Raw genomic sequence first — 25,416 nt, 5'->3', positions numbered from 1 at the left:
AACAGTTATTAGCTGCTTGGAAATGACTTGTTGGTAATGTATCTGTTCCCCCTTGATATTAGCTGTTGCCTGTTTAAAATATAAGCCTTCGAAGCAGAGACTCTCAGGAGCAGCCCTTATTTCCCTTTTTTTTTTTCTCTCTCTTTTTTTTTTTTTCTTTTTGTTTCCCTCAAACAAAAAGTGGTTTTCAGTGGTTCCATTTGACTGCATGAGTAACATCGCCATCCCCCTCGACAGCTTTCTGGGAGAGCCCAGCCTGGGCACTGCAGGCTGCTCCTACAAATGCTTGTGTGGGAGAGGCCATGCTGTCAGGCTGGGAGAGCAGCCAGCCACAGGTGCGCCGAAAGCACCATTTAATTTCCCCAGACTAATTGTTTTAGAGCTCAGAGCCAGAACTTGTGCAGTGCGTCACAGGCCACAGCACAGCCTCAGCAACTTCGAATAAGAATTGAAGAGGGGGATTTAGCTGTTGGAGCTTTTAAGTCAAAGCCATGGCTTGTCTACAAGAGCAAACTGCTTGACTAAACTGTGAATTTACAGCCCGGTGGTTGCTGTGAACAAACCCTCCAGGTGCTCAGCACAACAGCTGGTCCTGGCCAGGGCTCAAAATGTCCAGGTTTAGAGTGAATTAGTTCATCTGTGGGAAAACCTGGAGCTGATGATTCCTGGTCGGGTCTGAGCTGATTGTAGCAAAATCTGCTGTGGAGTGAATCAAGTCAAAGCAAACTAAAGCCACCCAAGCTCCAAATGGAAGTGTGTGCTTTGGATTTAATTAACGCAGGGAATTCTGATTAACCTCTTACACAGGCTCTGATCCCCCTAGGTCAAGCCATGCCATGCCGAATCGTATGTGTGCCTTTCCCATGCCAGTGGGGTGCTGAGGGGCTGGCATGTGTGTGAAGGGTAGAAGAGGCATGCTTTGTGTAAGGTGATGGGAAAGCCCCGCTGAAATTCAGGCAATCCACAAGGAGAATGACTGGCAGTGGAGTCCAAACCTGGATGCGCTGATTGGGTTTATTTCTGTGGAGAACCCATTTGGCAACAGACCCCGGGGCGTGTGGGAGAGTTGAGCAGTCACTCACATCACACAGCTCTTGTCATTTCATGATGAGGCTTTTGGGTCTGAGCAGAAGAGAACCTTCAGGGCTGGGGAGCTAACTATGCTGGTTTTGACAGTTTCTGCCAAGTCTTTCTTCCTTGTTCGCTGCGCTTGCCTCAAACACTCCCTGTGCAGCTTTTCCATCACGAGCCCGCTGTGACTTCTATTAGGGGCGATGTCTTTTTTTCCTAAGCTTTAATGTCCTCCCACACCCTGAGTGCCTTCCTTAGAGAGATTTTCTTGTATTCCAGCTATGATGGACAGCTCCCTGCCTAGCCATCCAGTCTTACAGTATTTCACATCACACCTCGTGAAAAGGGATACGCTGTATTCTGACAGACTGCCCACGTGATGCCGATGCTCTCTGTGCATCTCCCTGGATCACTTGCAGTCATTATTGTGCGTCAGGGACTGCTCATTTTGTCAGATTTGTTGCTGTCCGCTCCAGTTTAAAGTGCATTATGACACTCTACTCTGCATGCAGTATTATATGAATGCAATGCCAGTGGTGACTGAGTGCAAAATTACCACAGCTATGTGAATTTCCATCCCATCCCATGAACTGTCTTGCCCACATGGAAGCCAAAGTGTAGAAAATTCACTCGTCTGAGATCTCAGAATGCTTCCCTGCTTCACATTATTTTTTTAGCTATTTCAATGTGATGACTAATTTATTTGAGATGAAGTTGCTGAATAAGAGTTAAAACAGCAAAATACCCATATTTTTCTTTCTCAGACTGTGTCAGAAAATGAGATGCCTCTCCTTTTTTAAGGACATGATGGCCATACTTAAATGAGACTCTGAAAATCACTTTCAGTCCTTCTTTATTTAATGTGTGACTATGAATGCAAAATATGTTTCAATAAAATTTCTACTTCTTTCATTTTCATCTAGCAGATGCGGCTAATGTCATCTCAAAATTCTCTTTCTGTCTCTTAATCTCCATCCTTCTGCAGAATAATTTCAGTTCTTAATAATTTCAGAATAAAATAAGTTCAGTTGGATAACAGAAATAGCAGGTAAAACAATGTTTTCCTAGATTAAAAAAAATGTGTAGCATGGTTATCTGAATCTTCAGTTACACAACTGACTAAATGGATTGCAGAGACAGTATATCCTCACAGACTGGAAAACAAGGTTACCAGATTGAGAGTAACAGCTACGCTTAATAGCAAATAAGAGGGCTGTAGTAGTAACCAAAGTGATTTTTTTTTTTCTCATTTGTTTTTCTTTTTACAAAAAGAATGGAGTATAGAGAGGAAAAAGATTATTAAAACCTGTTGTTTAGATCAGTGCTTCCTCTGATTATTTAAATTATGTTTAAGACTGGGGAAGGAAGCCCTAGGGATTAACATCTGTCAAACCTCTCACTACTATCAAAACAATTCCACCTCTTGAGCACTGGAAAATGAAAAAAATGAAAAACTTCTCTTTTTTCTTTTCCTCTAAAAGATTGTGATGAAGAGACAGGGGAGATGACAACTGGAGGTATTTTGTCTTTCTTGCTATGGAAATATGGGCTTCCACGATTCGAAGTTGTATTTGGCATGTGCTTAGAGAGACCTGGAAAGACCTGTGAAGCCTGCAGGAGGTGCCAAGCACTACTAGAGGAGATTGCCACTCTGTTGTTGTTTTGCTGGATTTCAGTCCTCCTCTATACACTTCCAACACATTTCAGAGCTATTCATGAAAATGGCTTTTGGCCCTTTCACACGTCCATGGTCACAGTTTGTGTTCACATCCTCTCACTCTACCATGAATGGATTGATTCTTCTGCAGGTTCCAGGAAAAAAAATAATTTTTGTGCTGTTTTTACTTAATCCTAGGTGTATTCATTTACTACTGGATGAAGCTGGTAAGATAGAATCCTCCGCAAAAATATCATGCCTGGAAATAATGACTTTCAAAGTCTGTTTTAAATTCTTTCCAGAAGCAATAAAAATGATAAAAAGATAAAAAATACAGTAGACATTCAGTGTACTAATACTGGGATTTTTATTACTGTTATTACTTCTTTCACACATGCTAGGTTTCATAACATCTCTTAGTACAGATGCAGAGATTCAGAGCCAGGTAATACTGTGAAAACACTAGGCATCTCTTTTACAGAGCCCTTTTCTGGCTTGATTTTCTCCATTTTGCTTAGCCATCATGGTGTTTCGTGTGCTTGCTTCCTACTACATTCCCTTTGCAGCCAGAAGGGGGACTCAGGATATTAAATTTCATTGAATGCAGTGGAAACATACCTCATTCTTTCTAATGAACGTCACTTTCTGATACTGTTGTGGCCCTTTCTTGACTTCATCCATCAATCTTTAATGGCTTTCATTTGCATAGCTTTTATTGCTACATATTTACCAACGTAGAACATATTTTGAAGAGAGAAGTACTGCAGTGCTAGAACACATGACTGGAACCAGGTTGCAGTCCACCAGGATGAGGCTTAGATATACCTTTTCTTTGTTTATCAGAAGCCTTTTCTATGCCAGGTCTCCCACAGTTTTATCTTGTTTTCAGTGTGTAGTAGAATCCCAAAGTGCAATTAACAGGGAATATTTTGGTAATTGTGATACTCTAACACACGAAAAGACTCAGAAGAGTCTTGGTCTGCTGGATGGACTTTTAGACCATTATACAGCTCACGATTAACAGAATAAATGGGCATTCCTGAACAGAAATACTCACATTACTCCATGATGCCAGCATTAGTGAAATCAGCTGGATTTTCATTCTCCTGAAGAGAGAAAAGACAGAGGTAAAAAAAATGTGGTAAAAGAGCCAGATGATTTGCATATATCATTTTACATTCACAGCAGACTCATCTTTTTGCTCATCATGTAGAAATTAATCCTGCTTGCCACTGCACTTCTTGTGCAATGGATAGGGCCAGTGCCCGTGCCACCCTGCAGCAATGGGCAGTGCAGCTATAGGGATACACCTGCTAGTTCTGCTGCTGGGACCTGTGCAACAGCTTCCACTGCAATACTCTGTTTTTTCAAAACCTTTTTGTATAAAACTTTGATATTTACTTTCTTCTTGTAATATAAGGTTTTTTTCTCATGTCTTCTGGAAAATGTGGACAAAAGGAATGATTGGCAACACCCTAGGGTCCAGCATAGCTGGAGAGAAAGCCATGCATTCTTCCTGTTATTTGCCATTTCCAGTGAAAATCAAGAGCTTGACATGACAGCATTTTGGGGGGATAGATGGGTTTTGTCTGGTTTATGAAAGACATATTTTTCTTGAAAAGTACTGAAAGGAAGAAAAAACGTGACAGCACTTGGGAATTGTTCAAAACACTATGAGGATGCTCTCTAAAAAAAGATTTACTTTAGATTGTTTAGATGTTGTACTAAGAAACATGGTTTAGTGGGGAAATACTGGTGGTAGGTGGACTGTTGGAGCTCTTTTCCAATCTTGTTGATTTGATGATTTCATGATCAGTTCTTGTTTGATGATCTAACCTTATCTTGGAGAAACAACCATTCTTTGTTAAGCAGCTGCAGCCTCCTCTAGCTCATTCTGCAGTTCTCCACTTCAGGTACCTTCAGGGGGGCACATGCATGGGATGAAGCCAGAGACTTTTTTTTAGTGCTGGATCTGCAAGAACTAGATCATCAGTCTGTTGCTGTGCTCCAGGTATAGCAGAGTTCCTTCTATGATGGCTGGGCTGAAGGCTGAAAAAAGCCTCTGGGTTTTTTTGTTTGTTTGTTTGGTTGGTTGGTTGGTTGGTTTTGTTTTGTTTTGTTTCCCTGAGGATTTGTTGCCAGCTTGAGATGTTGACTCTGTTGGTACAGTGAAGAGTGTGTAGATTCTGGCCTTGCAAGTCTGCTATCCCAATCTGAACTGATTCCATGGCAGCAGTGGCCTCCTGCAGGCAGGTTTACAGTCGTGCTACTCATGCTCTGCAGAAATTTTATGCTAGATACTACATATATGCAGTGGAGGTGATACGTGATTGAAATGAGTGTCCTGGCTGAGAATTAAAATCAGTGGAAGAATTTCATGTTGAAAAAATGACCACAAAGTGAAATTTTAACTAGAAATTTTGTGGAACAGACAGATCACAGCAGATTATATGTGAAAATGTCCGCCTCAGGATGTTGTTGCTCACAAGGATCACACAATTGCTGGGCTGGAAGGCATCTTAAAGATCATCCATTTCCAACTGCCCTTTGCTGGGCAGGTTTGCCACCTACCAGATCAGGCTGATTGGTCTGAATTGTCCTCTTTTGCAGAGGCTTAAAATCACATCAGTGTCTTTCTACCCTGAACAATGAATGCATACTTATAGGTACGAGTGTTAGCAAATGAAGTCACTATCACTGAAGTTAGATTTCTTAAACCAATTCATTTGAAGGAGAGAGAGCATTGCCTCTAGAAAGAGTTGTTACGATTAATTTAATCCTTAAGTTTATTGATTCGACTTAATTTGTCAAAGAAATGATTTTAACATGTGTTTAATCATAAATCAGATTTAAATCAGTTTAAAAGTGTTCGCACTGATGCCTTCCAATGGTTTCAATAAAATTTATTTATGCTTTTTTTAGAATCGTGCAAATTTGGATGTAGACAAAGTTTGTGCTTTATTTTTGCCCTCTTATAATGACTGTAACACGTTTCCCAGTCTTCTAGGGTCTAAGTCTAGCTGTATCGAATCAATGACAAAGCATTTTATTTTCACAGGGCCTGAATTTTGCCTAATACTTTGCTGGGCCTTCAGTTGTTATCATATAGCAAATAAAGCCCTGGATACTTGCACACTTGATATAATCAATTTTCAGGCTGTGATTTTATCCAAAACTGTGACACATGAAAACCATTTGTAAGTTTTAAAGAATGGGGGAGGGAAAACTTGCTTGAGCTTGCTTGATTTACCATGTCTTTATTCTTTTTTACCAGCAGCCTGTCCAGAATTTATGTAGACTTATTGTCCAACTCTTTTTTATCTATACCTTGAAGTATTGTCTCTATTCTGTTAATGGAGAGCTTGGAATAAGGCAAAAGATTTGGTAAACAATGCACATTTGTTATGGTTGATATTTTTGAGTGAATTAAGAAAGTCTGCCTGTGATTGCTATCTAAAGATATCACTTTCCTACCTGACAGTATGGTGGCATTATTATAGGGCTAGATACTTAGGCTGTTAAATAATTGCAGACTGTTTAATGTGTGTCTTTTTCGCATAATCATAGAACTTAAGGCCATTGAGGGATTCTGACAAAAGATTATGTAAACACCAGCCAGGATGGGGCTGATAGTTACAGGCTGAGAGCTCCAGGCTGGATTTGATGGCCCCTTTGAGATCTATTTCATGATTTGGTGTGATTGCGTGGTGTTCCCTGTCCTGTGTAACCTGCTACTTAGCATTCACGCAGGTTCCCTGGTATGCAGTATAACTGTTTTATAGTTTATCTGGAATGTATGTTTTAAAAGGCCTGTAATTTTTCCTACACAATTTTTGAACTTTAGCCTACAGTCCAGAAACCATTCCAGAGTGGTATAAAATCTTTCTGCCCCTCCTCCTGTGACTGCTGGACCGTGGCGTGCTTCTGCATGCTTTGCTGATCATGTGGCTATGGATTTTTTGGAGGTTGACCTTTGAAAAGATGCTTAATCTTGTATAATAATTTAACCAGGAGAGATGCTTCTAAGTAGGTCTTTTTAAGATCTCTTTCTGATTCAGGGTACCCAACAATATTTATTCTTGCGCTTTTCTTTTTTTCTTTTTTTTTATTTTTTTTACTTTTCATTTCTCTGAGGATCACCTATCCATTTTTAAACAGGCATGGTGCAAATGTTCACATTTCACTGTGATTTCCTTCTCTATTTTGCCAGAGCTATGGAACAGAACAGTGGGGTTCAGTATCTGTTGGAAATAAATTGCATCTTATAGTATACAACGAGCTCTTCGCCTACTGTGTGAGCACATCCCGCTGAGCTTCACATTCAGATTTTTTTTTGAGCTGACAGTCTATGTAAAATGCTATGTAAAATGCTCAAGTATATCCAGATTCTCAGTTACTAAAATAACCCAAAGGGCTGTGAGGCTGTACTTTAGAGCTGTAAACTGTACTTTGTAAAAAAGAGAAGGTTTTGCTAACAGATGTTCCCAATAGGTGGCCACATCAGTGATCTGAAAGGGCCAGGTGAGTTTCTCCTCTATCTACAATGGTCTGGCACACGTTCTGCTCCATGTGTGACAAGCACCTGAACTGAGAACAACTGAAACTGAGAACAACTACTAAAACCTTTAGTGAGACAATTCTGACTAAGTGTGAGTGGAGACAGATTCCACATGCTTTTGTGGGCCTCTGTCCTGTCATAGTCTGTGCTGAACACCCACATGAATCCCACAAATGGATTATTGCTAAGAGACTTGACCACTAAGGACTTGAAGGAGAGGAGGGGAAGTTTGAAAGTGTCAAAGGTCTTTGCACTTTTCCATTTATTCTTGTTTCCTTCAAATTAATTCCTACTTTTTTGTTTTGATTTTGTTCATGCCAAAGAAGCAATCAGAGCTTAGGTTTGTGAGCACCCCAGGCTTGTTGGAACAATGTGTAAGGAAAACAAGGTTGGAGAGGTTCTGAGAGGAAACGGAGGCAGCCAAGAGTAAGGGAGATAGAATGAAGAGCTACTAAACACAAGGAAGTGCATAAGGTATAAAAAGCTTACAGAATTCAACACATAAGACTGTATTTTCACAGAATCGAAGAATGGCCTGGGTTGAAAAGTACCACAGCGATCATCTAGTTTCAGCCCCCCTGCTATGTGCAAAGTCGCCAACCACCAGACCAGGCTGCCCTGAGCTACATCCAGCCTGGCCTTGGATGCCTCCAGGGATGCCCCTGGTTGTTGTCACCAGTCTCTGCATGAAAAACTTCCTCCTAAAAGCTAACCTAAATCTCTTGTCTTAGTTTAAAACCATTCCCCATTGTCTTATCACTATCAACCCATGTAAATAGTAATTTCCCTTCCTGTTAATACACTCCCTTCAAGTACTGGAAGGCCACAATGAGGTCTCCCAGGAGCCTTCTCTTCTCCAAGCTAAACAATCCCAGTTCCCTCAGCCTTTCCTCATAGCAGAGGTGCTCCAGCCCTCTGATCATCTTAGTGGCCCTCCTCTGGACCCTCTCCAAGAGCTCCACATCCTTCCTGTACTGGGTGCCCCAGGCCTGGACACAGTATTCCAGGTGAGTACTAAGCCCAATAAGTTTTCTGAAGGTGGCAAGTACAGGAGTGTGCCAGAGAACAGGAAATGTAAGAAGGAAAGGAGGAGATGGCTGCAGACTTAAGAGACCTTGGGTAGATAGACTAAAATTCTAAGAAACTCATCAAAATGTGTAAGTTCTATCTACCCAAATAAATAAATAAATAAAGGGGGAAGGGAATTACCGAGAAACAGACTTTCATTAGCAATCGACTGTTACGGCAAGGGATAAAGTATGAAATGATACCGAAGTGCGATTAACTTGCAACGCTGTTATGTTGCACCTCTTTCCTTCTTGATTTGTTTTTTTTCCCCCATTTGTGCTCACTCTTCCTAACATGATATTGAGGCACGTTAGGGTGTTTAAACATGTACCACCGTTGAGACCCAAAGTTCAAATTTTGCACTCCCCTGAGCTCACTGACCTGGTGAGACTTCCAAGTTTGGGTGTGAGCCGTATTTAAGACGCAGTACTACTAACACTGCAGTCATAGCCTTTACTTTCCAGTGGTTGTCTCAGCTGTACTAGTCTCTTTGGTGACATATTGAATGTCTTTTTTCAAGCAACGACAGAGATTAGTGATTAAAGTATTTACTCTTGAGAACAAAGAGAAAGAGAAATATGTATGATGCAGCAGGCCATCCTCCCCTCGCTGGACTTCAAGGCACGCAACTTGAGACAAACTTTTATAAAATGCAGTCCTGTAATTCAGTTCCTAAACCAAAAGCAGCCTTATTTAAAAGACAAAAATAAAAAAGCACTTGCCAATCCACTTGAAATCCATGGGATTTATGCCTGGATAGCATTTCTGTGCATTGAATTGCTTTCTTTTTAGTGCTCAGATAAAGATTCTGGAGTCTACCTTCATGCACTTAGGTATGTAAAATATGGACCTGCAGATTTTTGTATTGACTTTATGAACAGTTGTCCCTAAATTGCTTATTGGATATCAAATATATTTATTTTACGCTGTCTTCACATTTTCAGTCTGTATGATCAGGTTTTTGTATTGACAGTGCCTAACAAGATCATCAAAGTTTATTAGGGATGCAGCTAGTTGAAGTCAGCTGCAACATGGTGAAGCAGAGGAGTGAGTATTTAACGTAATCAGGCTGTGTGTGCCTGCAGACATGATCATCAGTAAATAAATTAAGCGTTGACTTTTAAATTGTAATCTTTAGGTTAGAAGCTTGCTCACACCCAGCTTCTCATATGTAACTTGTATTTTGCTGTCTATGAATGCAGTACCCTGTCTCTAAGGAGGTCTAAGCTCAGAAACTGATATCTTGAGTGACTGCATGGGGCTGGATAGCCTGGCATTATCTTGTTATGCTGAATAAATGTACACTCTCAGCCTTTCCCTCAAGGGCATGATCCTTCTCTGGGCATGCCCATTTTTCACTACCATCCTTTTTCTGGCTGCAGTGAACATGCTTTTTACTTGTAAAGTGAAGGGAAGTTGGGAGACCTCCATTTGCACAGTGCTTTTTCTATACGCCCATTTTGAGTATCCTGTTAAAATGTTACCTTCCAAATGTTATGTTATGAGATGGCCATGACTTTCTCCTAGGAACAGTTTACTGGGCTTCTATCATAGACAACAAGAACAAAAAAAAAGATCAACAAAAGCTCTGAGAATAGCTTTAGTGCTTGGGATAAATATGAATGAATTCTGGTGTGAAATGTACTTGAAAGCATCTCATCCAGAGCAAACCAGGACTTTAGTGGGGCAACTTTGAATTTGTTTGGTGCACCATTCTTTTGAAAGGATGGAATGAGACTTCAGAACTGTTGTGCTTAAATCTATCAGGCTCAATAGAACCATAGAATCACTAGCATTGAAGAAGGACTCCACCATGCTCACTAACCACATCCTTCAGTGCCACATGCATGTGGTTCTTGTCCAGAAACAGTGACTCCACTACACCCCTGGGCGGCCTGTGCCATTGCATCGCCACTCCTTCTGAGAAGAAATGTTTCCTAAAATCCAACCTGAACTCCATCTGGTACAACCTGAGGCCATTCTCTCTCTTCCTATCTTCCTGTTAGCTGAGAGAAGATGCTGACTTCCACCTTGCTACCTCCTTTTAGGCAGTTGTAGAGAGCAATAAGGTCTCCCTTGAGCCTCCTCTTCTAATACTTTAGACTCAAAAGATCCACAGCTGGATATGAGCAATTCCCAGTCAGAATAGTCAGAGTTGTGGTTGGCCTTGTGATTGTCTTTTGAGAGTAGTTACTCTGATTTACCGTGTCATTTACTGGTTCATTTCCTGGTCCAGTGTTCCAAGAAAATAGTTGTAGTGCTTTATGCCTATGTTTTGATCTGTTTCTTAACTTGGTACAGGCCATTCATATGGTGTTCCGACTTTATAGCTAACATTTCTGAAAAAAAAAAATCTATTTTAGCATCACCAGGAATAATGATTTTCTGTGCATTTGTTACATGTAGCGCTCAAGAAAAACATTATTTTTGCATTTTTCCTTTAGCTCTTCTGTGCAGACATAAGTATTCAAATCATGCCAAGACCCAGAAGCTGAAATGTATCTGGACATATTTTTGAAATAGAGTTCAGAACTGAAAAAATTCTGTTTAAGCAGCTAAATGATTTGTTTGATTTTCCTTTCTCTTAGCTCATATCCAGTTACTCTAGCAACTGAATAGCCACCCTGGTGGGAGATTATCTATCATTCCCCACAGTGTTTTATCATACATATAATCTGCACAGAGACTCATATGCTCGAATGAAATAGCCAGATTTTGAAAACTGTTCGGAATCCAAATGTTGCTGAAAGAACAATAGGGAGATTAAAAACAAAAGAAAACAAGAAAACATTTTGTTTTCTTTTACTTGTCTAGGCAGGAGCAGTGTACATTTTAAAGTGTAGCTTACATGGTTTTTACAAGAGGATTTAGAAAATCTGGCCTGCTTATGATAAGCCTGAGCTTGATTACAATCTCATATGAAAGGAGAGAAGGCTTTTTGGAAATAATATAATTTGTCTTGCATTACTGACCTGTCGTGAGCACTGTGCTAGTAAAAAAGCAAATCTGAGTCCAAGGGAATGGGTGTTATTGTTGTGGCTTCTATTACCACTCACCAAACTGTTGGTCACAATTTTGCATGGCAAGTTGTGCACATATGCATACTGGCAAGCATGCCTAATACATTCTGGTCTTCAGACTCTTGAAAGGCTTATGCCTTCCTAAGTTAAAAAAAAAAAGTACCTCCTGGAATTTCAGCTGAAAGCATGTAGTTGTGTGATAATATTTTGCAGGTTTCCTGTTTAATTTGTTCAATGTGTTGAGCTTCCACGCAGATTAACTACACAATCAAACACTGAGGGTGAGGAGATTGCTGTGCTTTGCCAAACTCACCAAAGTCCAGAGAGAAGTTATCTCTAGCCAGTGTGTCTTTTGCCGGGTGAATATGGAAAATTGTGTTCCTTATCTGCAATGATATAATGCAGGCCAGTAGATAGACATTTCTGAGTAGGAAAAAAAAAAAAAAAACAGCTAAAAATGACAGGCATTCAAGCCACCAAAACAAGCAGAGATCTAGAGCTGGCATGCTTTAGTCTGTCATGCCCTCCCAACAGCACTGGATCTCGCCAATGGGAGTGCCAGTTTGGTAGGGCTTGCCACAGAGAGAACTCCTCTCTGGCTGCTACCATCCCAATGCTTTCCTAGAAACCCTATCCAATCTCGGAAGTGCATGGAAAGTTGTAGGAAGTGTGAAAGGTATGGGGTTGTATTCGAGGGCCTTTCTGTATGTCTGATTGACTCGTAGACATGAGGTCCCCCTCAGGTTCCGGCACATTTCCAGCACAAGCAGTACATACCGTGAATCCTGCCACACCTTTCATTCAAGCAGTGCCAATTTCAGGGTGATAGTTTCCAGTGTCCCTCTTCGTGATCTGTTTATTTTCTTTATTCTCTGGCCCTTGTCATTTCATGATTGATGGCACATGGGAGACTTCTGCAGCCACAGTACCGCAGTGACTTTCAATGGCACTGTCCAAAACTCATTCTGCAGTAAATGCCGCAAGTCCCTTTTTGATATGGAGATTGTATTTTGACCAAGCCACCCTGTCCCAGATGGCATCTTATCTTCTTCGATGCATGTGCAGGAGACTCAGAAGGTACTTTCCTTGCCCCTTCTGCCTGTCTCCCCCCAGCCTCACTCAGAACACAAGGCCTGGTGGTGGATGGAGCTGTGCTCCGTGACAGGCGGCAAGATGGGGTGGAGAGGAGCCCAGCTGTCAGGAGACAGGCTCAGGGACTGAGTGGAAAGGGATGGGGAGATGAGGAGGGAGTTGCCTGTTGAGGAGCAGTAATCTGGTTGTCACCGTAAATATTCTTGCCTCCATTGCAGTCATTTTTATCCCTCAGACAAGGTCCTGTCTTACCAGATCCAGAGAAGCTAGCACAGGCTGTGACAAAATTCAACTACCTCTTGCAACAGTGCAAACCATGGCTGATCTCAATCCATACACACAATGCTGTAGTTTTATCAGCACGAGCTGTCTTGATGCCTGACAGGTCTGATTAGCTTCTGTAAAACTGCAGCTGAAAGGAAACAAACATAGAGTAAGTGAAAAGAGGGGGGGGTGGGGGGGGGAACACCAGACTTTTCTGTCATGTCTGTGAACAGCTTTTACTGCTCTCCCTGGAGAGCTGCATGCTTGGACAGCGAGTTACTGTGAATTAGTGAGGGTCACTGCCATTGATTAAATCCTCTTTTATGTTTCCAGGTAACTCCTGAATTATGGCAAGAGTTGAGCATATTAATTTAACACTTTTTTTTTGTTGGCAGTTCTTAAGGAGAAAAAAAAATCTGCAAGTCATTTTGTGCAGATAATATTGAATTAAAATAAAAATCAGGAACAAAATCTCTCTTTTATTCCCAGTTTTACCTTGCTAGGTTGACAGGAAAATCAATAACCAGCCAAAGCCTTTAGTACAAAAAGATTTGAGCCTTGCAATCATGGTTATCCTCTTTATTTATATAAGATATGTAATAGAGGTATAACAAGTGAAGTATATTCAGATAAGAAATATTACTCTTTATTTCATACCTCGTTTTCTCTTGTAGAGACAAAGGACTATAACCTTAAGTGTTAAGTGAATGAAGCTATCACTGCAAATCTCAGTTGTAAAGGTTTTAATTAATGCTAGTTATTTTTGTTGGAAAATTTAAAAGTAGATATTTTTCAAAATTCTTCCTCTGTTTTGGGTAAATATCTGCATGTGTAGATGTTTGTGGATGAACACATACATGCACAGTTACATTCACTCACAAAAGAATACATATTTAAGCATACTGATATCCAAATGGCATGTGGGCACTGTTTCTTCCAGAAGCAAAAATTGTTTAGGTAGAATTTTGGGAATGTTTAGGAATTTCCTGAATTGTCCAAATGTGAAGGAATGGAAATCAACATACAAGATCCATCACTCCATCACTCACTTGGCCTGTTGAAGTGCCTGAGATGCTCTGTCCCTGCCCTGGGCCATGTGCCTGCTCCTTGTATCTTCTATTCTGCTGCACTTCAGTGGCTCTGTTACTGTAGGCCCCATTTCCCTTTCCACCGCTCTTCAGGCCACTCTGCTCTGGGCCCAGTGTCCAAGGAAATCAGATTTCCCCTGGCTTCCTTGCACTGTCCTATGCTGAGATCAGAAGGTTTGCCTTACATGCAGGACAGGCAATGCTGCTGTCTGTGGCAGACAAACACACAGAGAGCATGCACACTGCATCACTTCATACCCATCTTTCGGAATTAAGGCTGTGATGGTGCTGCTTGATATTTGACTAATTGGAATAATAATGAAGGGCAAGTGACGTCAGCAAGTCTCCATGATTACACAGAGCCGTAAACATCAAAACATAATCAAGCATGCTCCTGGGTATTAAACATTTTCTTATACAGGACCATACAGGAGACCTGTTGGCATCATGCTGAGAGCTCCTCATCTGCATGTTGTGGATAATCACATGGCCATAGTGGCCGTTCATTTTCTCAGACAGCATTGCAGCTGTCTAAAAATCAAAGAATAGTACTACTCTTTGATAGAGGTGCTGCACTGTAATACCAGCTCCCTGAAGGTACAGGCTAACAACTGCACACGGCTGAGCTGAAGAAGACGTACATGCTGTCACCCATTAGCTGACCAGCTGTAGCTTCCCATAAGAGCAATTGCATGGTAAAGGTGTTGTCTTGAGCCTCAGGGGGAATAAGTGGTTTACTTTGCTACAGGAGCTTGGTGAAGGCTGCTTTGCAGCTAATGTGTGAGGCCAAAAGAAGAGTTGCGATTCCCAGAGGCACTACATCTTCACGTGAAGCTTGTGCTCAAGGACCGGTACTGGTTGCAGAGTATTAGAGGTCTCTATTTTAAGAAGTCGTAAGTGGTTTGATGTGCCTACATGAGAAACACTTGCAACAACATAGCTTATAACTGAGATGCATCAGCTGGAGCCCACCAGCGTTTGGGAGCTGTTGGCTGAGTGTTATCAATGCAGTGTCCCCTTCTGGGTCCAAAATATCCTTAATTGATATTGATTCGCTTGATGGGCTTCCAAGACCATCAACTCTTGCCTCAGGGAAAGGATATAGCCAAGCTGAGGTTTGAGCTAGGTGTATAATGTGGGTTATAATGTTTGGCTGGAGCAGGAGCCTTTCCCTCTCAGGGAAGCTGTTGAGCTTGTATTTACGCTTTTAGCTCTCTGTCACTTAAGTTGCACCTGGAGCCTTTCGATAGCCACTGACTCATAGCAGTCAAAATTAATAACACATCAAGAGGCCCTCCATCTGTGTTATCTACCAAGTCTGTATGGGGTAGTGTGTGTCTACGTTAGGTGCACACAATCAATTAAGTGTTGTGAGTCCTTCATACTGTATTTAGAAGCAACGCTTTAGCTCTCTGTCAGAATAAATATGGCCTGCAGGATTGTCGTGTAGGACTCATGTAAGAATAAACTAGAGTATCATTAGATCCTTCTCCTTTTACTTCAATGTGTATAATGCACAAATTACCCTTATTTATCATGTTTTGGTGCAGAAGCATTTCTTCTGGTTGGGGTTTTGCTGTCTGTGGCTTGCCCATATCTGCTGTGGTTAACTTAACACTGTTTTCCTTTTTGAGAACGGCCTAATCACCATCTCTTTCTTTTATTTCTTTAGCGGTGCCTCCCAAATTGAAGGAAATGAAAAACCAAGAGGTTGCTGTGGGTCAGAAGCTAGTGCTAAGGTGTGAAACCACTTCAGAGTATCCTGCGCTCAGATTCAAATGGTTAAAGAACGGGAAGGAAATAACCAAAAAAAACAGACCTGAAAATGTCAAGATTCCTAAAAAACAAAAGTAAGTACAGAGACACATCTTGCCATTGGGGCTGGGAGGGATGGGGAAAAGACTGTCCAAAAGAAAGCAAGCACTGAAAGTATTAACTGCAGTATCACAAAGGTAAAGTCTATGAGTTACAAAAGGAACTTTAAGGAAGCAGACGCTGACATCATGTTTTTTGAATGTATGGATAAAGTGGTAGTATGGCATAAATATTTCATAAATAATTTTTCCTTTCCAATGCATGTTTCTGTTCTGATAGCCAAAGGCTATCTTTTTAACTAGCAAGCCTTGGAGACAGGCCATTTTAAAACTACCAATGAGAACAGAAATACCTTATGTTTGTTGTCTAAAGTCCAAGAACATTTAAAGTCATCTAAGCAATGTAAATTTGAAAATATTTTTGAGATTTGATTTGCAAGCAGTATAGTTCTGAAGAAGAATACTTTCTGCAGTGGCACCAGGTGTGATATTCAAGCCTGCAGAAGTCCTTCGTTAGAGGCATTTCAGCAATATGCAGAAAAGGCACAAGTCTAGCAGATGCCATGTGATTAGCACAGTTTGCAAATCTCTTTTTGCCTGGTGGAAACTGTCCCCAGTACATAACTGTTACTCAGTGCCAAAGGATTGATAGTGCCTTTTCTCTGCAGGGAAGGCAGAAGAAGCTACACAATACATTTTTTGCATTGATGATGGAAAAGACTTTTGCTGTGTGGTCACTACTTTATTGGTTATGTTTAGAAGTTTTGATTATGGCTGCTCCTTCATCGAAAGGAGTCATGAAATCTGAAACCAGCCCACCAACTCTCACTTCTGCTATCAGTATAGAGGAGTGCAGCTTGCTGGAGTGGTCTTTGCCTTCTCTTCATATGAGGATTTGGGCTAGGCTCTACAATAGGTCTTTTCCTCTTAGATGTTAAGTGCCCCCATACTTCACCAAATCCCATCTTGCTAGGCAAAACAGCATCGAAAATCAAAGAGGCACTTGACCTTCCAGACTTGTTCAGGTTGAAAACCAGATGCCCTGACTTCCCCCATGGTTTCTTATGCTCCAGCAAAAGGTTGATGAAATACAGAGGGGTCCAGAGCAGCATCACTGCAGCCCATGTGCTACAGTAGCACAGACAGCAAAAAGGAACTGGTGATGTCTCTTTCCAGCATTTGTCAAATGGAGCCATTCCAGGTGGCAGGTAGCCTGGCAAACTGTCTGAACCCATTTGCCGTATGTCTCTGTCAGAGTTGTGTTGTCATTCTAGACTGCACAGAAAATGTTCAGATCAGAGCCTGGTCCTCAGAAGACCACTGTCTGTGAGGGGCAAAGTGTTTTTCCTTCTGTTACATTTTGGCTAATGTTTATCGATAAAATTCACTGTATCTGGGATTTCACCTCCTGGGACTTTGTCAGGGAGGCACCATTGGATCAGTGACTATCTTGGCTTCTACCAGGTACTGGGAGATGGTGGAGACAGCATGAAATGGTTTTTAAAACCCATAGGTCTTCTAGAATGATCCCAGCATCTCTCAAAGTTTTGTGGAAAAGAAAGGGGGAAAGAGAAGGGGAGGGGGAATGAAAGGAGTTGGCAGAAGGGACACTAGCTAACAGCCACTTATTAGAGCATACACGTGGAACACTGAAGTCTATTTTTCAGGTTTATATGTGAAAACACATTTAAAATTCCCTAAAAGATACATCGCACACAGAAAAGGAATAAAAGAAAAAAAGAAAAAAGTTGCCTCCTGGAAAGTGGAGATCTGATTTCCTTGTCCTTCACTGTAAGTGGGCAGAGTGCAGATTTAGAGTGCTACCCCAGCCAAGGATATCACTCATCCTTAGAATTTCTGTCTCCGTTTTGTGTTTTAAAACTGAGATTTCTGCATGGAACAGAGAAGCCTTTCTGCTCACAGATGCGAAAATCACTAGATATAGAATGCAAAAAGGGAGAAGACAAGGGTTGCCTTGAAAATTTTGCTTTTGCTGATATCTGAAGGATTTTCCTTATATTTTTGCTTTTAGATTTTATCTTGGGGACATATCAGTATTTTGCCTTTTTTTTTTTCTTTTGCTGTTTCTGTGTTCTTCCAGCATAGAGTGGGTGTGAACAGCTCTAGAGGAGATAGATCTGTAGAAAGAAAGTGGGACAGGTACGTGCTCTAAATTTAGAGGAAAAGGGAAGAAGAGGTGGTGAAAAAGTGAATGTATAAGAGGATGTACATATTACAGTAAACAAATACACGTTAAAAAAATCCTGTTCCAAATGAAAAAAAGGAAATAAATCAGGAATATCATTGATCAAAGTGGAGTTTTTCCATTTTTTCTATATATTTATTTTTCCTGACAACACACTGATAAATATTTGTCCTGTGCTGTACTATTGTGCTGTACTACTATGTACCTGTGCTGTACTACTATGCATGTACCACACTGTTACTAGAGGTATTTTAATGTGAATCCTTTTCTACTGTGAAGTGTAGGAAAATCATCAATGAAGGCTGGAGTAGTAGTGGAGCTACCTGGGATTAACGTCCACTTTGAGGACATCAAATGTCTACATAAAAACAGGGTATATTCTGCAGCACCATTATTAGCACACAGGGTAACGCAGTCTTGACTCCTTCAATCCAAACGTTTGAGAATAATATTTTGTACATTTATGAAAACTTTGCTGATTTTAATGTAGTGTCTGAGAGACAGAAGTGATTTTTTATATTTCCATGGTTTACAAAAAATCAGCTTTGTGCCATCATTGTGTGGCGGTAAAACAAAACTTGTTCATTGTGGGGAGAAAATAAATGTGTTTGAGCACTGGGTATTTAGCATGAGATTTTTTAACAAACTGCAAAAATTTTTAGAAGAATTATGAAGTTTCTAGCTTAGAAACAGAAAATGGAGACCTTAGCTTCTGGAGCAGGAATGGAAAATATGATGCTTGATATTTTTGAATACATTTGCCCAGGGTGAGTGCTACTGCTTCACAAAATCTGCAGAAGTGGAGCAGATGCTGACTGCATTTTCCTAGATTTTTGAGAGTTTAGAAGATTCTTTGATAGTGCAGGTTTCCTCTAGACATATCTTTCTGAAGACTGGCCCTTCACGTAAAATGAGCTCCAGGGATCACTCCACTGAGCTCACTAGGATGATTCTAGGGTGGTTGATTCAGAACATGCAGGATCAAACATTCAGTGACATTACAGTGCAGCAGGTGAATCACACTAGATGCGTGTGTCCCTTCTTGTCACACTGGAAAGTCCAGAGAAACTAAGAATTTAAAATTTGGTGAAAGGTACTTAAATACTCAATTTTTACCCTAAATTTGTCACGGAGTAACAGTGTACACCCAGTGAGTTTCTGCTGCTCTTAGGACTGTACATGGTTCAGTATGCCATATTCTATTGATGGATCTGTACAGATTTAAGCTATTTCTTTATGTCAGTGTAGACACAGTAAAATCTAAGCACCACACAAGGCCTTTTCACTTGCTGTTTAAGCATTTCTGCTCATCTGCTTTTACTGACAATGTTTCATTTTATTTCTCTGCATCTCAAACGTACGTGAAGACCTCACAGTTCTGTGTTGGGTAGTATCCTGTACAGAGTCAGGCTCTCTTCATTACATAAATTACAGGATTTTGGGGCAGGAGCTGATGGCTTTGGATAGAGCAGTGCGTGAGAAAACTTTATGTACAAGTGCCCTGTATCTTGGGTTTCATCCAAGCTTAGCCTGGATATTTGTTTGCAGACAGGCAATTCTGGATGACAGATGGAGCCTGGAAGCAAAATGAATTCAAGCAGTCAGATAAGGTGGGCTGAGACTGTATTCTGCAATGCATTTTTTCTCTTTCATGTATGAATATAAGATCTGCAGTGCCATAGTACTGATGGACAAAAGATGTAGCAGAGCGAACTGTGGAGGGAGAGGCATTTTTTGGTGTAGCATGGTATAGACCGACAACAGAACAAGCATTTAGGTATAAAATCCCTTATCAATTACTTTAAGCGAGTTCTGCTGGAGCGCCATATTGCTATAAAGGGTTGTTTCATTTACAGCCATTCATGAGTCATCTTCTGCTCTGTCTGTTTTGAATTCTGTCATAATATGTCTTGATAATATCCTTACAGCTATAAATATTCTTTTGATGTCTTGTTCTTGAAGAATTTTTCTATGAATAAGACAAAATTTGGATTGTTAAAAGTAAATTTGTAAGCCATATGGTTGTTTTACCTATTTTAATCTCATCCTAAAGTTATAAAAGGAAGCCTCACTTCCTTAACTTTCTTCGTAGGTGTCATGTAAAATGAAGAGAATAAAAAAAATGTATAGGGTAAACAGAGTTACTGCTTCTAAAAGCCAAGAGTGCCATGAAGGATGTTTGCATCAATATTACTTAATGTCATAGAGAGGAAAAGAGACTGCAGCAGACACACAATGAGAGCCTAAATAAAAGTGATATCGCTGCAGCTGTGCTTGCTTATCAAAGTGAGCTCCCTAAAGAGTGGAGTCTGCTTATATTTTCTTTTGAAATACCCTGAAGCTACAGCCTGCTCTCCTTATAGACAAATGTCTGCTAGAGTAGCTGAAAGATAACCCGTGGGATATAGGAAATATCACATGTCCATGCAAGCTGTTAGATGGTATAGACTACTTCCAGGACATGTCTTCAACAGTCTGTTGCAAGGGGAGGTGTGTGAGTAGGTGGCGGGAAGTTAAATAGTTAAATTTTACTGTGGTGCTAAGTGTAGCTGTTAGATGCAAAATTCCATCCAAAGAGACAGTAGCTTCTGTCGGTGTCTTTTTTCACTTGTACTCACTCACTCACTGTTGCCACCAGCTGGAGTCTTCTCTTACATGCTGTCTGAAATGCAGTGAGGTATTCAGCCCAGTAAATTAATCCAATATTGGGAACCTGAGAAAAGTCTCCAAATTGTCAACTATTCAGTTGTTTATCTTTGAAACAAACCATAGCAAACTGATAATCCTAGGTTGGCTGCTGCCTCTTCTTGGAAGGCCAGTAGCCTCAGGAAAGTAGCTTTTTTTTTCATGGCATGACAGGAAATGCTTGTGATGCAGGTTTCAAGTAGAGTTGGGGATTCTGGCGCAGTGGTCACGAGGGCTACGAGTGGTCATGAGGGCTACGGTGCTGAATCCTCAGTGTTAGGACATTTGCATAGGGGCAGGAAAGGCTGAGATGCCTATAAGCAACGGATGGGATGGTTGACTGTAATGAAGGGAGAGATGGCTCAGAAGGGCGTACTGGAAGCAGTGCTGAGTATTTTGGTTGCTCTAGAAGCACTGCTGCTACAAAGACTAATCTTTGGTGTGAACCCAGCCCTGCTCAATGATTCCCAGAAGGAGTAACCAGCTGTAAAGTCTGAATGAAGAGTTGGAAAATGTGGCTGTGCTAGAGCAAAGCAGCTCCCCAGATACTGCTTTGCTCAGTACCTGTTGGTGTGACTAAGAGATTTTAGACTGAAGAACCTCTGCCCCTTGGGGAGGTAGTCCATAGTGTTAGGATAGGCTAACATAGGTAAGCCTGTGTTCATGCGCTCCACTAAGCAACTATTCTGTGGATAAATGAAGGGGCCTTACTACAGGCAAAAACTTCCACAAAGCACTTATTTTAAACAGAAACTAGAAACACTGGTAATTTGTGTATTTTCCCCAAGCTAGTCATTCTCTGCAGTCTTAGTAATGGGATTATTGACATCACATGAGTTGGGGACCCCTTGAATGACACCAGAGCATGTTCTTACCAAATTAATGAGCAGGCAGGAGTTCTGCATTTTGAAATCTAATCTCAAAACCTTGGAGACTGATTAAATTACGTCTCTGAGCCAGGAACAAAATGTAGCTTCATGCAAATTGTGCTCCTGCCCATAATTTTTTGTTAGTGCTGGAGAATGATTTACTATTGGGGTTTCAGAGGTTGTTGAAGAGAATGGTGTGTCCTAATCTCATGATTATTTAGTCAAATGTTGGAAGCTACAGTACTTACCCAGAACTCTGCTACTGGCAATGTGAACCTGTAGAAAAGAGTAATTTATTTTAAAATTACACCCATCTCCATGGCATCAGAATAGACAACAATTTAGTTGAGGAAGGAAGGCTATTTTACAGAGATTTCCTTCAGGAACAAAGCCTCCTCTCAAGCAGAAAAGCATAAAGAAGCATCTTTAATTGAGTTCATTGATATGCCTGTTCTCCAGCATCTTGTAGAAGAGAGATTTTTTTTTTACTGTCTTCCCTTCTTTCAAACCTGGTTAGTATTAATCTGTCAGAGTATAAGAATGGAAAATAAGAATCGGTTGAGGGTAAGAGTGCATTAGTTGATGCAGTGACTGTTACTCCAATAAAGGACGCTTACATGCTTTTTGTCATTTCACAGGAAATACTCTGAGCTTCATATTTATAGAGCCACGTTGGCTGACGCTGGGGAGTACGCATGCAGAGTGAGCAGCAAACTAGGGAATGACAGTACTAAAGCCAGTGTTATCATCACAGACACCAATGGTAAGGCTTGGCTCTTTATTTTGCTATTGTGTTCAGAAAGACCTTGACTTTTTTGGTTATTAGGACAAAAGAGTCCCAAGGAGGAGGAAGATATGCAAGTGAAATGGAAGCAGAAATGCTGAAATCTATTACTTGTGCTGAGAAAATGAAGCACCTCTGTCATTGAGATGCTTGGCTTTCCTTACTCGGTCAAATAAGACGTGTCCTGTGGATCTCCTGTGGCTTTTTCTGTGATAGACTTCCCAAATGAAATTAAAGTCACAGTCTAAATAGATGAGATGGGAAGATAATGAAGGAAAGGAAATATTTTAATTCTTGTGATATGTATGAATAGGAGAGTCATGAGAGTCCTGTAGAGGAGCTTTCATTTACCATAAACAAGTCTTAATTTCACTTCTAAACTAGAGCTCCCCTTCTTCTCTTCCATTTGCATGATTCTGATTGCCACAAGTTTTCCTTCCACTGATTTTGATAGCTTTCGGTTTTTTTTTCATGATTTCCACCATGGTAAAGACAAAAGCATATTATTCAAAGGCAGGAATGTACCTTAGGGCACCTTCATGTGCTGCATTTTAAACTTTTTTCAGGAGGAACAAAGATTCTTAGTTACCTGAACAATTTTAAACTACTATAGATTTGTTAATTGTTTTTGCAGAGCTCCTTCACTTCATTTCACTGATAGTTCTGAATGCTCCTTGCAGGATTTAAGAAGTGTTTTCTTGTACATAAATGTTTTAACAGTACTGTTTCTCCTTGCACGTGCTTTGAAGGTGATGGTTCAGCTGAAATGCTCTTTCTTAACAGTGGCATTATCTAATGTGGTTCTGATAATTCAAACTCCTGTGTCTAGCTCATGGTGAAGTATCAAAGAAACATAGTGTCATTAGCAAAGGAAGCATACATTATGCGTGTACGTAAGATGAGTTTGAAGCTGATGTTCCAACGGGAATTACGCAGTGGTGCTTTTTCTGTTCCACATTGTGCCCCAAAGCAGGATGTTGGCATTTCAATAAATAGGAAAACAAATGTAAACTTTTGCCAATGGGATTTGTCTTTGGATATCTGCTGTTTTGTGGTCACATGGTGATTGCTTGGCTGTATTCACATTGTGTATTTGCTATTCTAATTCATTAACTGAAGAATCCCAAGTGCTAAGATTTCACATAAGCTGTCTGGTATTATAGTCATGATCAGATGTCAGGAGACTCATATAAAAGATCAAGTGTTATTTACTGGAATGTTATTAGGAGCAAAAATGTGTAGGTGTTTCTGTGCAGCTTAGTAAATGCTCTTGGTTTCCATGAACACAATTTTTGATTGCTCACAAGCTGCTTACATGGAAAGCTCCTATACCGTTTCCAAGGAACTGGAGTTTCCAAAACTCTGCTGTAGGCACCGTGCCTGGGCAGTGATACAAATAAACACAAAAAATGTGTGGGCATCCTCCATTAGTTCCTCAGAGAAGGAATGGTGACCTATGTGGGGAAGGATTTAATTCCTACTTTGTGACATAAATTTTTGAACTTCCCTTTGGGCTGTCCTGAATGACAGCAAAACACTTCTACTGCAAAGAATCAGGAGCCTGCATTTGAATGAGAACATTTGCAGGCAAACTTTTCAATGTAAATGTGTAACTGATATGTTAGAATTTGTCTAATCTTGTTGTGAAACATAAGTTGTTTAAAACACCATCATGCATGCAAACAGGGAAAAATTGGATCCAACCTAAACGTAGCAGCTGGCTCTTTTCAGTGAAGATCTGAACTGGAAACGCAGTGATATCTGAACTGAAACATCTCAGTGACATTTGATAACCTAGAATCAGGCATGGCAGCCTTCACTGGATGATTAAATCAATCATGCATATTTGGTTGCCGCACATACATTTGAGCCCCCTTTGCTTACTGTTTCTTATAAATTACCAGTAAAATAGTTCCTGTTTTTTCTGCTAAGCTTGGTATTTTCCACCTGGAGTTGAAGAACAGCATGGGCAACATCTAGTGACTTAAGAGCAAAGGATCCCTAAGGCCTCAGAGGGCAACATCTGCTTTCCAAACAGGGACAGACCCCCTGCACTGTTGACCTCCTCACCCCTTCTTCCACCACATTCCATGACCTCTTCCCCCTGCTGGCTTAATGACTGATTTGGGATCCAAACTTGGTAATGAGCCCTGAAGGATAGTCATTATTCAGGTCCCGTATATGTGTGGTCCTGCTCTTTTATGGAGGGAGAAGGAAAGAAAGGAATCAACCTAAAAAAAAAAAAAAAAAAAAAAAAAAAGGCTCTTATAAATTTCCTGCCATTGGGCTTTTAGGGAAGACTTTGGGGTCCTGAACAACACAGGATCCAGCTGTAGAAAACTGTAATGTGGACCCCTGAGAAGGGTGAACTTCTTCAGGGTAGACAGAATGGTTGTTGGTAATCTGTGAACCTTACCTTTAATTAAGCACGTCGTATGCACCGTTGGCACCTGCATACTCACCTGGCCATGCTTGTGAAGTTGCCCCACTGTCCATGAACTATTAGCTCCTCCTTTTCTTTTATGCTGTGTGCTTTAAGACTGAGGGTAAATAAGGGGATGATATTTCTGGAAATCAGGTTTTTCTTTCCACTAAGATATTATTACTTTTCAATGTAAAAATCCTGGGGTTAATTCCCTACATTCTTTTTTTTTTTTAAGTTTATCTATTTTGGTTGACATTTTCTTTGCTGTTTTCCCACAAAAGGGAATTCTAGAGATAGATCAAACGTCTATCTAGCATTGTGCCTTATCTCTAAAATCAACCAGAAATGAATATTAAGAAAAGTTACATGAAGAATAAGGCACAATATGTGACTTTTTTCCCCCGAAAAGAACAGGAAAAAACACCTTTTGCTGTAAGGCCATGCATCTGAAAATGACCAATTTCTATTGCCTGCACCAAAGCATAAAAAAATGGGTATTTCTCAACAAATCATCATAAAAATTTCTTTTTTTTTTTTTTCAATGAGAAAAGCGCTTTATTTTTCCTTGATCTAATTCTCAGGAATTATAACACTTTCTTACTTGAACAGTAATAGTGCAATAGCTCAAGTCTTTCTTACTGCTACTGTTATTATTATCATTGCTGTTAATTAAAACTGCCCTACTTGTTCTTATGCAAGTTTTCACTGTAAGTGAACAGACCTACAAACACACATGCAGGATGTGCACTGTGTTTTCCTGTAACATTTCTCACATTTCTCCTTTTAAAGACACATTAAGTCTTGTTTATAGAGCC

General features: G+C 40.5%; 1 protein-coding gene across 6 annotated transcripts in view; it reads left to right on the top strand.

The window, feature by feature from the left end:
• The window catches only part of NRG1 (neuregulin 1), a 285,737-nt gene that overhangs the window by 132,452 nt on the left and 127,869 nt on the right, over positions 1–25,416 (top strand). For all 6 annotated transcript variants that reach the window (XM_052700384.1, XM_052700381.1, XM_052700380.1 and 3 more), the window contains exons 2-3: positions 15,491–15,668; positions 22,031–22,155. In XM_052700384.1, coding sequence (XP_052556344.1) covers positions 15,514–15,668; positions 22,031–22,155 — 280 coding nt within the window. In that variant the 5' untranslated portion in view covers positions 15,491–15,513. The remainder of the gene's footprint in view (positions 1–15,490; positions 15,669–22,030; positions 22,156–25,416) is intronic.

The sequence above is a fragment of the Tympanuchus pallidicinctus genome, unplaced genomic scaffold (assembly GCF_026119805.1).
Source record: "Tympanuchus pallidicinctus isolate F22 unplaced genomic scaffold, pur_lepc_1.0 scaffold4, whole genome shotgun sequence".
NCBI lineage: Eukaryota > Metazoa > Chordata > Aves > Galliformes > Phasianidae > Tympanuchus > Tympanuchus pallidicinctus.
Note: the sequence above shows the minus strand (reverse complement) of the source record. Positions and strands in the feature narration are given on the sequence as shown.